Source organism: Megalobrama amblycephala, linkage group LG6 (genome assembly GCF_018812025.1).
Source record: "Megalobrama amblycephala isolate DHTTF-2021 linkage group LG6, ASM1881202v1, whole genome shotgun sequence".
Classification (NCBI taxonomy): domain Eukaryota; kingdom Metazoa; phylum Chordata; class Actinopteri; order Cypriniformes; family Xenocyprididae; genus Megalobrama; species Megalobrama amblycephala.
In genome coordinates this window covers 35,763,367-35,776,356 of record NC_063049.1, presented here as the reverse complement: position 1 = coordinate 35,776,356, position 12,990 = coordinate 35,763,367, and the positions used below count along the sequence as shown (strand labels likewise).

Sequence of the window (12,990 nt, the reverse complement as noted above, 5' to 3'; positions counted from 1 at the left end):
CGCTCAACAAAGACAGACCCAATGTTTCCGTGACACAGCAACATATTTAATAACACAAGCTCGTATGGCAAGGTCAAAGTCATTATTTCGATCCACTAGATGAATCTGCAAAATGCAGCTTTGTTGCGTCAATCAACAGGTCTAAAAATGTTATTGTAGGGGAGACTGGGGGCTAGTTGTCACAAATGTTTGTTTCTCCATAAGTGACTTCTACATGATTACAAACACCTAGTTCATCAAAACCCTTATAAATTATGTTTTTGAATTCTGCCCTTCAAAGTAAAATTCAGTATTATCATATTTGACATGCTACAGTTGTTCATTAAGTGAACAAACAGGCAAGGGTCAACAATATAATGAAGGCATTGGGGCATGTTGTCACAAAATGTAAACGTGCTCTATTTTAGGGGCATTAATGGTGGAAACCCTTAATTTAGCTTTTCTTTTCTTTTTCTTTTTTTTTGCAGTCAGGTGTTTAAGGTATCCTCTACATATCACTACTTTTTTGTGCATCTCAAATTTGTGCATTGTATTTGTTACATTAAATAGGTGCATGGTGGGTAATTCTACAACACAGTCCTTGATGAACATTACTGATTCATGGAAATCTAGAAACTAGAATCAGTGTCCACATTGTCTTATATACCAAATATCAATCTAGATAGCTTTATTTTCACAATCAGTACTGGAACATTTTTCTTTCTCCCTGTTTTTGGTTGCACTTTGGATCAGTGACAGCTATTTCCCAACAGTTTGGCAGTATATGCCTCCTCCCAATAGCATCCAGATTTATTTTATTCAGGTCACTTAGTTTCAGCTAGTTATTAAAAATCTACGTATGTCCACCAATAATTTTCTCTTCTGCTTTTGGTAAGTTAAGGAAAGTTATTTCACATTCATTTCTCCAAACCAGTTATTGCCTAACCACGAGAGGCACGAGAGTGCAATTCAGTGTTTTATAATTTATAAAGTAAAGGAGAGGATACACAGGGCAACTTTTTGAGCAATGTTGCCAGTCAATGTCACCAAGCCATGATGCTTGGGCACTTTCCCATTGAGAATGCGCAACAAAGTTAAAAATCTGGATACATTAGATCAACATTTTTTTCCCATTCTCATTGGAAAAGTGCCCAAGCAACAGAGAACCTTTCAAAGAACCTTTCAGTGAACTGTTCTCATTTTTTCTTAGTGTGAAGAACATTTCAATAATCTTCACTATAAAGAACCTTTTGTGCAATGGAAAAGTCGTTCCACTATAAAGAACCTTTATTTTAAATGCAGAAGCTCATGGCAAAAGTAATAGCATGTTTTTCTTATCTGGTGAATTTTTAGATTTTTTAGACATGATAATACATAAAAGTGAAGTAATGCTTTGCTCTGTTTGATTGTTTTTAAATAATAATGTGATGCAATGATATGTCATATTTAATCACAAAACAAACAGAGAGGATTGTGCCGTTATACCTCTTTGTTAGTGGTTTTCATATTTGTTTGCTGCAGTATTTGGCAGTATATGCATGACAAAGCAACACCTAACACTGCTTGTGGGCTTGATTAAAAAGTCTGACGATTAGGAACCCATCCCATTCACAGAAGGCTCAAAGCTGAGTCATGTTGCACACGGAACCATCCCATACACAGAAATCTGAGACAAGGAAACAGATTACTCAGGTCAGAGACTTGGTTTTGTGCTCCATCTCTCTGTTGGTCTAATAACACCACTATGAGCTTTACTTGCTTGCTCATATTCTTTACATCTATATTTTACATCTATATACATCTACACAGCACAACAATATTCAGGCTCTATTCATGGTTTTTGTGGTTAAAAAAAGAAAAAAAAAAAAGAAAAGAAAATATATTTGTGCTCTATATCTAGATTAAATTAAGCAAATTCAACTAAACTAAAACTTGGTTTTCTTTGACCTGACAAATCAGCTGAGCAACTGTTCCAACACATTTACTAACCCTGGACATTGGCAATTTTCGGCTGATAAGGATCCAAGCTTTACACAGGTGTTTAAAATCAATACAGGATTTCTGCCATGACCATGTCTGAACCCAAACAAACTAGTGTGTTTGTGATATTAGAGGTGGAAACACACAAGTAAACACTGTTCACATGATTTAACACTTAAGCCTTTCATGGGTGACCACACATTTCAACAGAATATACAGCAAACAGGGGCTAATGCACAATCAACAGGACCACAAACACAAACACTGTAATTCAGTAAATGCAGGCTTTCGGTGTCATGAATGAGGTTAGAAGTTTACGAAACAGGAGAGTGGGATCTAACTGGTATTAAAAATAGGAATGATTACAAAAACCAATAGATTCTATGTTTAGAGCAACAGACAACAGATTAAAATGACTTCCAGGTGCTTGCTTTTAATATCTGAATAATGTAGTGCATAGTGTGCACTTGCGATGACTCAAACCTTAAAATAAGGTTCAAGTCTGCCAGCCCAATGCAATCAGACATTAGGGATTTTTTTTTTTCCTGGTCAAAGTATAAAACAATCTGTAAAATATTCCATTGATAGACAATAATGAATAATAAAACAAGCTTGGTTTGATTAAAAATTATAGCTAGAGGCAACTATAGGGGTCATTTTTAGGTTGACCAGACCATATTTACAGCTATTTCGGGCATTCAAGACCAAAGTTGCGTCTCAAATGACGCACTATACATTATGCACTTATACACTATGTACTTACGTGCTATGTAGTGCGTGAATTGTATAAGGTTATTTTGTCATTTAACATCAGAGTCTGACCCCCTACCCCTCCGCTACATAACTAAAACTGCGACAGTTGAGTGCATGAAGTGTCCAACATTCCACACTTCGTTTTTTTCCCGTTAATTTAGTGCATCATCCGGATATTTAAAGTGTACTATTTCTTTTTGGAATTTTCAGTGTGAACACACTACTCGCACTATTTATACTTAAAAACGTCATAGAATAGTGCATAAGTATGTGAACTGGGAAACACCTCAAGTCCTATCTATTTGAATAGGGGAAAACTGAAATCTCAAAAACTGCTTGGTGAACTCCCAATTAAAATACATATTTCAAATCAGCAACAAAATCTGACATGAACCAATAGCATTAAAAAGGCTTATTTTTCAGGCTAGATGAGTCAATGCGCATGTGCAGTCCTAAGCGTGAGTCTCAGGTTTCTATGGGAACCGGAGCCACTAACGGCAGCTACAGTGACGCAATGACTTTGTCAATCAGCGATTGGCTCCTTTACTTAAAAGGCGGGATGTATTCTGCCATTTTGCACATTGCAATTTCTCTCATTCAAAACTAATTGGAGTGAACCGTCTTTCTATATCTATAGTTTTAGTTATTACTGTTGCCTCTAGTAATTATGTGTATGATTTTTAATTTCCAACCTATTTTGGGTTCATTTTAAGACAGCTAGTAATATTTTAATCAGTAGCTGAGTTAAATAACACTACCCAGCAGGATTTAACCCAACCGCTGGGTTTGTCCATATTTAACCCACCTTGGATTGTTTTTAACCCAGCATTTTTTAGAGTGTATTGTTGCCTCTAGTAATTATGTGTCTGATTTTTAATTTCCAACCTATTCCTGCAACCTATTCCTATCCTGCAATTTCTCTTATTCATAACTAATTGGAGTGAACCGTCTTTCTATATCTATAGTTTGTGTTATTACTGTTGCCTCTAGTAATTATGTTTATGATTTTTAATTTCCAACCTATTTTGGGTTCATTTTAAGCCAGCCATATAATAATTTTTATACTATAGTTGTGTTAAATAAAACTGCCAGTTAAAACACCCCAATCGCTGAGTTTGTCCATTTTTCAACCCAAATTGGGTTGTTTTCAACCCAGCAGTTTGTGAAAATACATTTAGAAAATGTCAAAATATTTGTTAAATACAGTTTTAATTATCACATATTTATTTTTGCTAATCAGTTTTTGTAAAGTCATAATTTTGTTATAATTTTGTTTTGATCTGTTTGCAATGGTTACTATTTACTATTTTTATAGTGTGATTTTTGACGAATTGTATTAAAACTGGTTACGGGTCAGTTTGACCCGACAATATCATAATAGTTATTAATTATAATAGTGTAAGGAACCCAGAACAATAATAATAATAAAAAACATACAAAAATGTATTGTACCCATTTTTTTATTCATAGATAATAAACAAGTGAGGAATTTAATGATATTTTAACCATTGAACAAGGAAATGTCCCTGGATTACATTTCAGAAATCTGAACGCCATAGTCTTTTTACCCCTCAAAATACCCTTTACTTATTTGACAGTGTGTGAGTGTTTTGTCATTTAATTATTGCATTCCCTTGTTTTCATTTCCTGCATTTTCAATGCTGTTTTATACTTAGAATTAGCTGATATAACAATCTTTAACAAAACACAAAATCACTTTTGTCTCAATATACATGTGATCATTTCAGGGTTGTGCATTTTAAAAGTGTTACAAAACCTTTTGTCATCACAAGCGATGACCTCATGAATCAGGATTCTGCATTTAGGATGGTGGCTGTTGGTTATTTAAAAATCAAAAGGCCTCATTGTACCCTAAACACTACCTGGATTCAACACATTTTTAGAGTAAGACAGTAAAAGCCAGTCAGCTTTGACTAAACTTTTTTACCCTCAAGGTTAAAATGCAAACAATGTGCTTTGACATGTTTTGAGCAAAGCTCTCCAGTTACAGGACAACAAAATATTTGGATAATTGGATGTTGCATACTCCAAGAGTTATGATATCATCTTCATTTTCTTTACCCCCCTTTCTTAAGTAGGATATCAGATAGAATAGTATCAGATAATATCAGTTCCACTGCCCTGGGTGTAAAATAATACAAAATCTGTTTGGCTGCATTATTGACTTTTTGGGATGTGTTACAATTTACAAAAACTTTTTGTCATCACAAGGGATGACCTCATGGATCAGGATTCTAGGATTTTGGCTGTTGACTATTTAGTGTTGTGAGAGATAAAAAAATCAAAAGGCTCCATTGTTTTTACAGTAATACAGTAAAAGCTGGTCAGCTTGACTTTAAAATGCAATCAGTGTGCTTTGACATGTTTTGAGCAAAGCTCTCCAGTTACAGGGCAACGAAAATATGTGTTATGGTATATTAATTTTTTGTCTTCCTTCAAGGATGTTAGGGTATCAGATAGGATAGTTTCAGTATCAGATCATATTAATTTCAGACAGGAATCAGCTGCTTTGTTTGCTCTGGGGCTGGCTGCATAAACTGATTAGACTAGTCTTACAAGTTACTCATCTAATTTTTTTCTTCAAGACTGATCATAATTTTTTAAGTCAGTTACATGAAAAGGTAGATTTGATTCCGAAAAATAGACTGATGAGCCCTAATTAACTGCTAGTTCGTCAGACTAGTTCTTAAGACACAGTCTTACCTTAGTGGCTATGTTTATTGCAACTGGCCCTGATAGTGGGTCACTGCCCTGGGGGTAGAAATATTGTAAAATGTGTTTGGAAGTATTTGACCAATCTGAGGTGTTATTGTTGAAAATTTACCCTTACGAAAATTAACCATGGTTTTACTACCAAACAAAACAAACAACAACAAAAAAAGGTTATTGTAGTTAAACCACGGTAACCACAATTTGACCATGGTATTGCTACACATAGTTTAACCATGGTATTTAGTAAAACTGTGGTTATACGAATGATAATCAATCCGCCATTAATAATAATAATAATAATAATAATAATAATAATAATAAAACATTACACTTTTACTATTATAAAACCATGGTTAATCTTTGTTAGAGTGCATTGTATTTCTCTAGACACATTATCAGTTATGAAACTACCTGCTTACTCATTCTCTCATCCTAATTCATCCTCATTTCTTTGTTCAAATGCGCCATACATGGTGGTATTATTGTGGGGGTAAACACTGACGTGACGCACTTTTAAAGCGTCGTTGTCTGTACTCCCGCATACGTCATTCGTGTTCGACGAGCGAGACACTTGCATGTGGAAATGTTTCCTTAAATCACACGAAGCTCTTTTACTTTTAAATTAAAATGTCTTCTAAGAACAGTCAACCAACGGAACCTGAGACTCAAGAAGAGCTCGCACAAAAAGAGGAGCTGAACAAGAAGGTTTCATATCACAAATATTTTGTATAGCATGTATAGTTACATTATCATACCTTTACGTTAATGGTCAGTTAAAGCACTTTTAGTGTATGTATATAGTAATTTATGTTTTTAATTACCGCTTACAAACCTTTACTATTCATTCACAGATAAAAGAGCAAAAGATTTTAGTCGACGAGTTGAGCAATTTGAGGAAAAACAGGGTATGTATGTCGTCCCATTATCATATAGGCCATGCTACATTTGGAGTAGCAGATGCTGTCACTCAGTTATAGATGACAAAGTCAAACTACAGAATACACATCTCCGAGTCCTATAAAAGTTCATATATGTTTAAAACATATTTTTACTGTAACATTATAATATAACCTTATATATTTTTATGACCTTGCAATCTTATATCTTTATTTTCAGTTATTTTTCCAATTAAAAAAAAGTAACGAAAAGAGTAAAAATATTTGTCATAAAATATAGAAAATAAGAATTCTATTTTATCTTATATTGGAATATAAGCAGTGTTACATTTTATTTGTACACTGTAAACTTAAATATAGAGTATTTAACATAATTTGAAATATTTACAAATAAAATGTAACCCTTATAAATGTATAAACATAAACGTAACTTAAAAAAATATATATATATAATCTATTGCTATTTTCCATCACACTTGGAATCAAATAATAAAATTCCATGTCAGACTGCTTTTATCTTGCATTAACTAACTCATCAACATATTATAACTAAACAATATCAACATGTACCTCAAAGTCATTGGTCTTCTCGTGGCATAAATTTAAATGAAGAAGATATGACTGAATTTAATTTTTGAAGAATTAGAATTACCCGTATTCTTAAGCTTATATATGCAGATTTGCTAGAATATCACTAATTTCTGGTAATCCTAACCTTATTCTTATAGAGAGTGTACACACAGCAACCCAACAGCAATATATTCTTCCTGGCAGACAGAGGAGAGACCCTTAGTTCTTGTAAAAGTAAGTTTCATAGTCAAATCATAAATAATAATACCAACCGTGTTGAGAACTTTCTAATACTGTCATAATTTTGTCTCTTACAGAGGATCTTGATAACATGAGGAAAGAATATCAAGATATTTAGTGCTGCGGGATCATGTGTGGGATCTGCTGTGTGGTCAGTTTGACCACGCCGCATGATCCATTAGAGGAGCGTGTGCGTGAAAATCTGAAATACAGAGGGCCCAACTGTAGCCGGGACATTACAGTAACAATTTCAAACTGCAGTCTCCTTTTCTCAGCACATGTGCTTCATATGAGGGGTTCCCTGACACCTCAGCCTCTTCAAGATGACAACGGGAACATGCTCCTCTGGAATGGAGAGGTATTTGGTGGTCTTAGAGTAGAGGAGGTAGAAAATGACACCAAAGCTGTTCTCCATCACCTGTCAATGGCTCAGAGTGCCTCAGATGTGATATCTTTATTGTCGCAACTCAAAGGACCTTGGGCCTTTATCTATTACCAAAAAGTAGAGCACTGTATCTGGTTTGGAAGGGACTTTTTTGGAAGAAGAAGTCTGCTTTGGAAATTTGATCCTGAAAAAGCATCTTTCATACTCACATCTGTTGCTTCTCAGCCAGCAGATGATGTTCAATCTCAGTGGCAGGAAGTACCACCTAGTGGAGTTTACAGGTTTGACCTAACAGACTCTTCACCACCAGGGACATTTATTTTTGACCTTTATCCATGGGGTTTCCACAGTGGCAATGAGCCAAATGAAAGCTCGGAATTGAAATGCGCAAATCTACCCAGATCTGTCTCTGTAAACACAAATAGTTCTGGACTTTACCTGACCTACCCTGTTTGCCCAATGAACACATCCATTTCATCACTTACGGCTGAACAAGATCAGAACGTCTCTCAAACCTCTGTTGAAAGTCTGAAAGAATTACTAACAAACACTAAAAAGAAACTGATGGTTGGCACGCTCATTGAAGTTCTAAGCGAGGCTGTCCGTAAGAGAGTTTGTTACCTACCTGCTCAAGATGAATTGGCGGTCCCCTTAAATTATACAAAAGCTGATATTGCCATTCTTTTCTCTGGAGGAATTGATTCAATGATATTAGCTGCCCTTGCTGATAGGCACGTCCCTGCAGACAAACCCATTGACCTACTCAATGTTGCTTTCAAAATCCAAGAAACAAAAGTGCCTCCCAAGTCCTTGAAGAAAGGGAAAAATAAGAAGAAAGACTGTGATGATGCTGATAAAACACAACCGGATCAGCAGAGCTTCAACTGCTTTGATGTGCCAGACAGAATAACTGGAAGAGCTGGTCTGCAAGAACTAAAAAATCTCAGTCCAAACCGCCAGTGGAACTTTATCGAAATTAACATAACCCAAGAGGAGCTTCAAGAAATGCGACAGAAACGCATCCGTCATTTGGTGCACCCTCTGGACACTGTTCTGGATGATAGCCTTGGATGTGCTGTCTGGTTTGCTGCCAGAGGAACTGGCATCATAAATGAGGGTGTTGAAGAAGAGCTTTATATTTCAGAAGCAAAGGTTACTTTGTTTTTGTTTTTTTTATTTGCACTTGAATTACAGTACAGTCCAAAAGTTTGGAACCACTAAGATTTTTAATGTTTTTAAAAGAAGTTTCGTCTGCTCACCAAGGCTACATTTATTTAATTAAAAATACAGTAAAAAACAGTAATATTGTGAAATATTATTACAATTTAAAATAACTGTGTACTATTTAAATATATTTGATAAAGTAATTTATTCCTGTGATGCAAAGCTGAATTTTCAGCATCGTTACTCCAGTCTTCAGTGTCACATGATCCAGAAATCATTCTAATATGCTGATTTGCTGCTCAATAAACATTTATGATTATTTTCAATGTTGAAAACAGTTGTGTACTTTTTTTTTTTTCAGGATTTCTTGATGAATAGAAAGTTCAAAAGAACAGCATTTATCTGAAATACAAAGCTTCTGTAGCATTATACACTACCGTTCAAAAGTTTGGGGTAAGAATTTTTATTTTTATTTTTTTGATAAGAAATTAAAGAAATTAATACTTTTATTCAGCAAGGATGCATTAAATCAATCAAAAGTGGCAGTAAAGACATTTATAATGTTACAAAAGATTAGATTTCAGATAAACACTGTTCTTTTGAACTTTCTATTCATCAAATAATCCTGAAAAAAAAATTGTACACACATATTTTGTACAATTGTACACATTAAATGTTTCTTGAGCAGCAGATCTGCATATTAGAATGATTTCTGAAGGATCATGTGACACTGAAGACTGGAGTAATGGTGCTGAAAATTCAGCTTTGCCATCACAGGAATAAATTACTTTGTGAAATATATTCAAATAGAAAACAGTTATTTTAAATTGTAATAATATTTCACAATATTACTGTTTTTTACTGTATTTTTAATTAAATAAATGTAGCCTTGGTGAGCAGACGAAACGTCTTTTAAAAACATTAAAAATCTTAGTGGTTCCAAACTTTTGGACTGTACTGTATGTCTGTATGAAAATTGATGTTAAACGGTTTGTTCACCCAAAATTTAAAATTCTGTCATTACTCACCCTCATGTTGTTCCACAATCGTAAGACCTTCGTTAAATTTGGAATACAAATTAAGATGTTTTTGATGAAGCCTGAGAGGTTTCTGCTCTCTATAGTGATCTAATGCAACTACCACTCCAAGGTCCAGAGAGGTATGAAAAAGACATCATTAAAGTGCTCCATGTGACGCCAGTGGATTAAACTCAATTTTATGAAGCGACGCAAGTGCTTTGTTTGTGCCAAAACCCCACATAATTTACCACTTTATTAACAAAATATTATCCAAAACTTGTTCACGCAGCATTCCCAGCTCTCGCGTGATCACAAAAAGCATGCGTCGTGAAGCTCTCATGAACATGTTGCAGATCAATATTTTGGTAAGTAAAGTGGTAAATGTTTTTTTTTGTGCAAACAAAGCACTCATGTTGCTTCATCAAAATTGAGTTTAAGCCACTGGAGTCAAATGGAGTACTTTACTGATGTCTTGACTAACTTTCTGGACCTTGGAGTGGTAGTTGCGTTGGATCTCTATGGAGGAAACCTCTTGGACTTAATTAAAGAGATCTTAATTTGTGTTCTGAAGATGAACGAAGGTCTTACGGATGTGGAATGACATGAGGATGAGTAATAAATGACAGAATTTTCATTTTTGGGTGAACTAACCCTTTAATGTAAAGACCAAGTCTCACTGCATAACATTTTATTTTCCTCTTCTCAAAGGTGATTTTGACTGGCATTGGGGCAGACGAACAGCTGGCGGGATACTCCAGACACAGAGTGCGGTACAAGAGCTCTGGACTGGAAGGACTCGTCAAAGAGCTGGCTATGGAGCTGGGACGAATATCCTCAAGAAATCTGGGAAGGGATGACCGAATCATTGGGGACCATGGAAAAGAGGCCAGGCAAGAGTTACACTTTGCAGCTCAAGGAATATCTAAGATTAAAGAGCTTGTTAAACCAAAAATTAAATTCTATAGTATTGCATGTAATATATATATTTCTTTTAACTCAGATTCCCATACTTGGACGAAGATGTAGTCAATTTCCTTAATGGACTACCTGTGTCAGAGAAGGCTGACTTGTCTCTACCCAGAGGAGTTGGAGAAAAGCTGTTATTGAGGTTAGCAGCTGTCGAGTTAGGATTGGGACTCTCTGCTCTCTTACCTAAGAGAGCCATGCAGTTTGGCTCCAGAATCGCCAAGTTAGAGAACCACCACGAAAAGGCCTCGGATAAATGCAAAAGGCTGGTCACCACCTGATTGAATACTCTGCCTATTGTCCCTTCTAGTTCTTTTTAATATAAATATAATGCATAAGATTGTGACAATAATTCACTCAAAAAGGGTACTGATGCAGTTTTATTCTGAATGTTGTTTTCATGTTTAATTGTCATTACATGTTTGAACTACATCAAATAAACAGTTGGATTGTGAAGTTGGTCCTTGAAGTATTTGTCACATTCTATGTATGATGCAAGATTCCCAACATCAAATCGACCAGATATCCTGTGCACATACACAGGCCTCCTAAAATAAAACCAAGCATGATTAATATCATTGAATGTGAGCAAACACAATGCCTTATTGTCTACAGTCTGCCTGTAAGTGACCTTAATATGAGCCATGACAGAAAGGTCCCTGGTGCGTCCCGCTCTTCAATGGGTGCATTCTGTATGGAGAACAGTTACATAAAAAAATAACACTATAGAATAATTAAATAAATATACATCAACTCTACCTTCTTCTCATTGAGAAAAATGTCCAAAAGTGGAAGGGAGGTTCTTGAAAACATGTAAAAGCAAGGACACTGCAAAATGAGGAAAACACATTAAAGATATCATTTATAAAAATAAAGATATGTCTTTATCTTCAAATATAAATGAAAACATACTGCGTTACGTGAACTTGTTTCACTTAAGAGAGGTTTTTCCTTCATACGCTGTACTTTAAGGTCCTCATCCAACTCCAAAATCCCATATTTGGATGTTTCTGAACATTGGAAATGATATAATAATGGATTTAAAATCTGGTGACCATATGTTTAGTAAAGTTAAAAACATATTGTTCTGCTTTTATGCTCACCCTCATCTTTGCATTGGTATGACAGCACTAAATTGCTCTCTTTGTCTTTATTTTGCACTTCAAAGAACCTCTCTGTGAATTCTCTCAGGCTGAAATCCTCTTTGAATAAAGTATCGCTGCAAAATGAAAAAATAAAAGTTTTATTCTCCTCTTAAAGCCATCTCAAACACTGCCCTTGAGACAGTGCCTTATTCAGTCTGATGCTGGTCATACCCTCCGATAACTAGTAAGTCGTCGTCCACAGCACACAACTTGACTGCCAACTGAAGACAAGCAACAGCACCATGTCTGTCCTGCAGAGACAATTGAAAGGGAGTAATAAATAAAATCATATTTAACATTCATAAATTGCACCCATCCAATACGCTCACCTCATTTCTTCTTGTACCATCGTTTATGATTTTAACATTGGGGAATTCTTGAGCCCACTGCTGGAATGCTTCAAAGTAAAGATCATTTGTCTGTTCAATAGATCACACAATTGATTATTTTGTGCATAATAATCATGCAAGTTAAACACTATTACCGTCAAAGCTGAATTTGGTCATATCTTTAAAAACCTAAACAGTCATTCTGGACTCACAACCACATAAACTGTGTCCACACATCTTGTTTTGGTCAGTGCCTGAACCCAGTGTGAGATAAGGGCGCATGGACCGACGGGAAGCAGTGGCTTGGCAATGCCACCCAGATGCTTGAAATTCCCAGTCGTGTCATTATCGATGTCCCTTTGCAGTCTAGTTCCATAACCTGCAGCTAAAATAACAGCTTTCATTGTCAGCTAAAAATGAAAGTGACAATAGTTCTTATCAGCATGTGATTTTGAATAAGTTTGCTGAAATCGCAAAGTTGTGCACTTCCTGGTGCTTTGGCCAGGAACGTTCCCTGGGTAAAGGTTGCTGTTGTTTCTTCAGTCAGTCAGACCCTGACATGCGCAGTGCTGAAAGGATAGTAGAGTAAGGGTCGTTCACTCTGAGGAGCCCTCTAGTTTCGTCTATTGTGTATTTTATAACTAGTTATATGTACTATATTAAGTCTGTGCACTTTATTTATATATACTTTCGTGACACATTAAGAGTTAAAGAAAAAAAACGCGTATCGGATCTTTTGAACAGTTCGTATCAATGAACCGATTCAGTGATTCCTTTACGTCATGACGTACTTACGCAATAGACGTAAATATTTGCATAGCGTCTTTTTTT

General features: G+C 35.4%; 3 protein-coding genes across 4 annotated transcripts; 2 read left to right on the top strand and 1 right to left on the bottom strand.

Annotated features, from left to right (window-relative positions):
• The first annotated feature begins 5,976 nt into the window (after positions 1-5,976).
• On the top strand, positions 5,977-7,372 carry LOC125270606 (ASNSD1 upstream open reading frame protein-like). Its single transcript, XM_048194366.1, has 4 exons — positions 5,977-6,150; positions 6,297-6,350; positions 7,070-7,145; positions 7,229-7,372. Exons 1-4 carry the CDS (start codon positions 6,073-6,075, stop codon positions 7,267-7,269), a joined length of 249 nt encoding a protein of 82 aa, XP_048050323.1. The 5' UTR covers positions 5,977-6,072; the 3' UTR covers positions 7,270-7,372.
• On the top strand, positions 7,282-11,141 carry asnsd1 (asparagine synthetase domain containing 1). Its single transcript, XM_048194363.1, has 3 exons — positions 7,282-8,688; positions 10,428-10,609; positions 10,720-11,141. The coding sequence occupies exons 1-3, from the start codon at positions 7,282-7,284 to the stop codon at positions 10,964-10,966; spliced, it is 1,836 nt and encodes a 611-aa protein (XP_048050320.1). The 3' UTR covers positions 10,967-11,141.
• zgc:136439 (uncharacterized protein LOC678627 homolog) lies at positions 11,048-12,949 on the bottom strand. Of its 2 annotated transcripts, none has more exons than XM_048194365.1 (8): positions 12,372-12,949; positions 12,160-12,227; positions 12,002-12,081; positions 11,789-11,904; positions 11,598-11,695; positions 11,445-11,513; positions 11,317-11,375; positions 11,048-11,233 (listed from the first exon to the last, which is right to left on the bottom strand). In XM_048194365.1, exons 1-8 carry the CDS (start codon positions 12,439-12,441, stop codon positions 11,113-11,115), a joined length of 681 nt encoding a protein of 226 aa, XP_048050322.1. In that variant the 5' UTR covers positions 12,442-12,949; the 3' UTR covers positions 11,048-11,112. The 2 variants fall into 2 exon arrangements, with proteins under 2 accessions (XP_048050322.1, XP_048050321.1); XM_048194364.1 differs by having other exon boundaries at positions 12,160-12,249; positions 12,372-12,935.
• Positions 12,950-12,990: the final 41 nt, after the last annotated feature.

What these genes read in the sequence shown, in the direction of transcription:
- LOC125270606 (XM_048194366.1), top strand. Translation starts at nt 6,073, where the DNA reads ATGTCTTCTAAGAACAGTCAACCAACGGAACCTGAGACTCAAGAAGAG. An exon ending in GCAATTTGAGGAAAAACAGG is followed by an intron (nt 6,351 to 7,069) that starts GTATGTATGTCG and finishes TTATTCTTATAG; the next exon opens with AGAGTGTACACACAGCAACC. An exon ending in GACCCTTAGTTCTTGTAAAA is followed by an intron (nt 7,146 to 7,228) that starts GTAAGTTTCATA and finishes TGTCTCTTACAG; the next exon opens with AGGATCTTGATAACATGAGG.
- asnsd1 (XM_048194363.1), top strand. Translation starts at nt 7,282, where the DNA reads ATGTGTGGGATCTGCTGTGTGGTCAGTTTGACCACGCCGCATGATCCA. An exon ending in TTTATATTTCAGAAGCAAAG is followed by an intron (nt 8,689 to 10,427) that starts GTTACTTTGTTT and finishes CTCTTCTCAAAG; the next exon opens with GTGATTTTGACTGGCATTGG. An exon ending in GACCATGGAAAAGAGGCCAG is followed by an intron (nt 10,610 to 10,719) that starts GCAAGAGTTACA and finishes CTTTTAACTCAG; the next exon opens with ATTCCCATACTTGGACGAAG.
- zgc:136439 (XM_048194364.1), bottom strand. Translation starts at nt 12,563, where the DNA reads ATGAAAGCTGTTATTTTAGCTGCAGGTTATGGAACTAGACTGCAAAGG. An exon ending in ATGGTACAAGAAGAAATGAG is followed by an intron (nt 12,082 to 12,159) that starts GTGAGCGTATTG and finishes TTGTCTCTGCAG; the next exon opens with GACAGACATGGTGCTGTTGC. An exon ending in ATACCAATGCAAAGATGAGG is followed by an intron (nt 11,696 to 11,788) that starts GTGAGCATAAAA and finishes TCCAATGTTCAG; the next exon opens with AAACATCCAAATATGGGATT.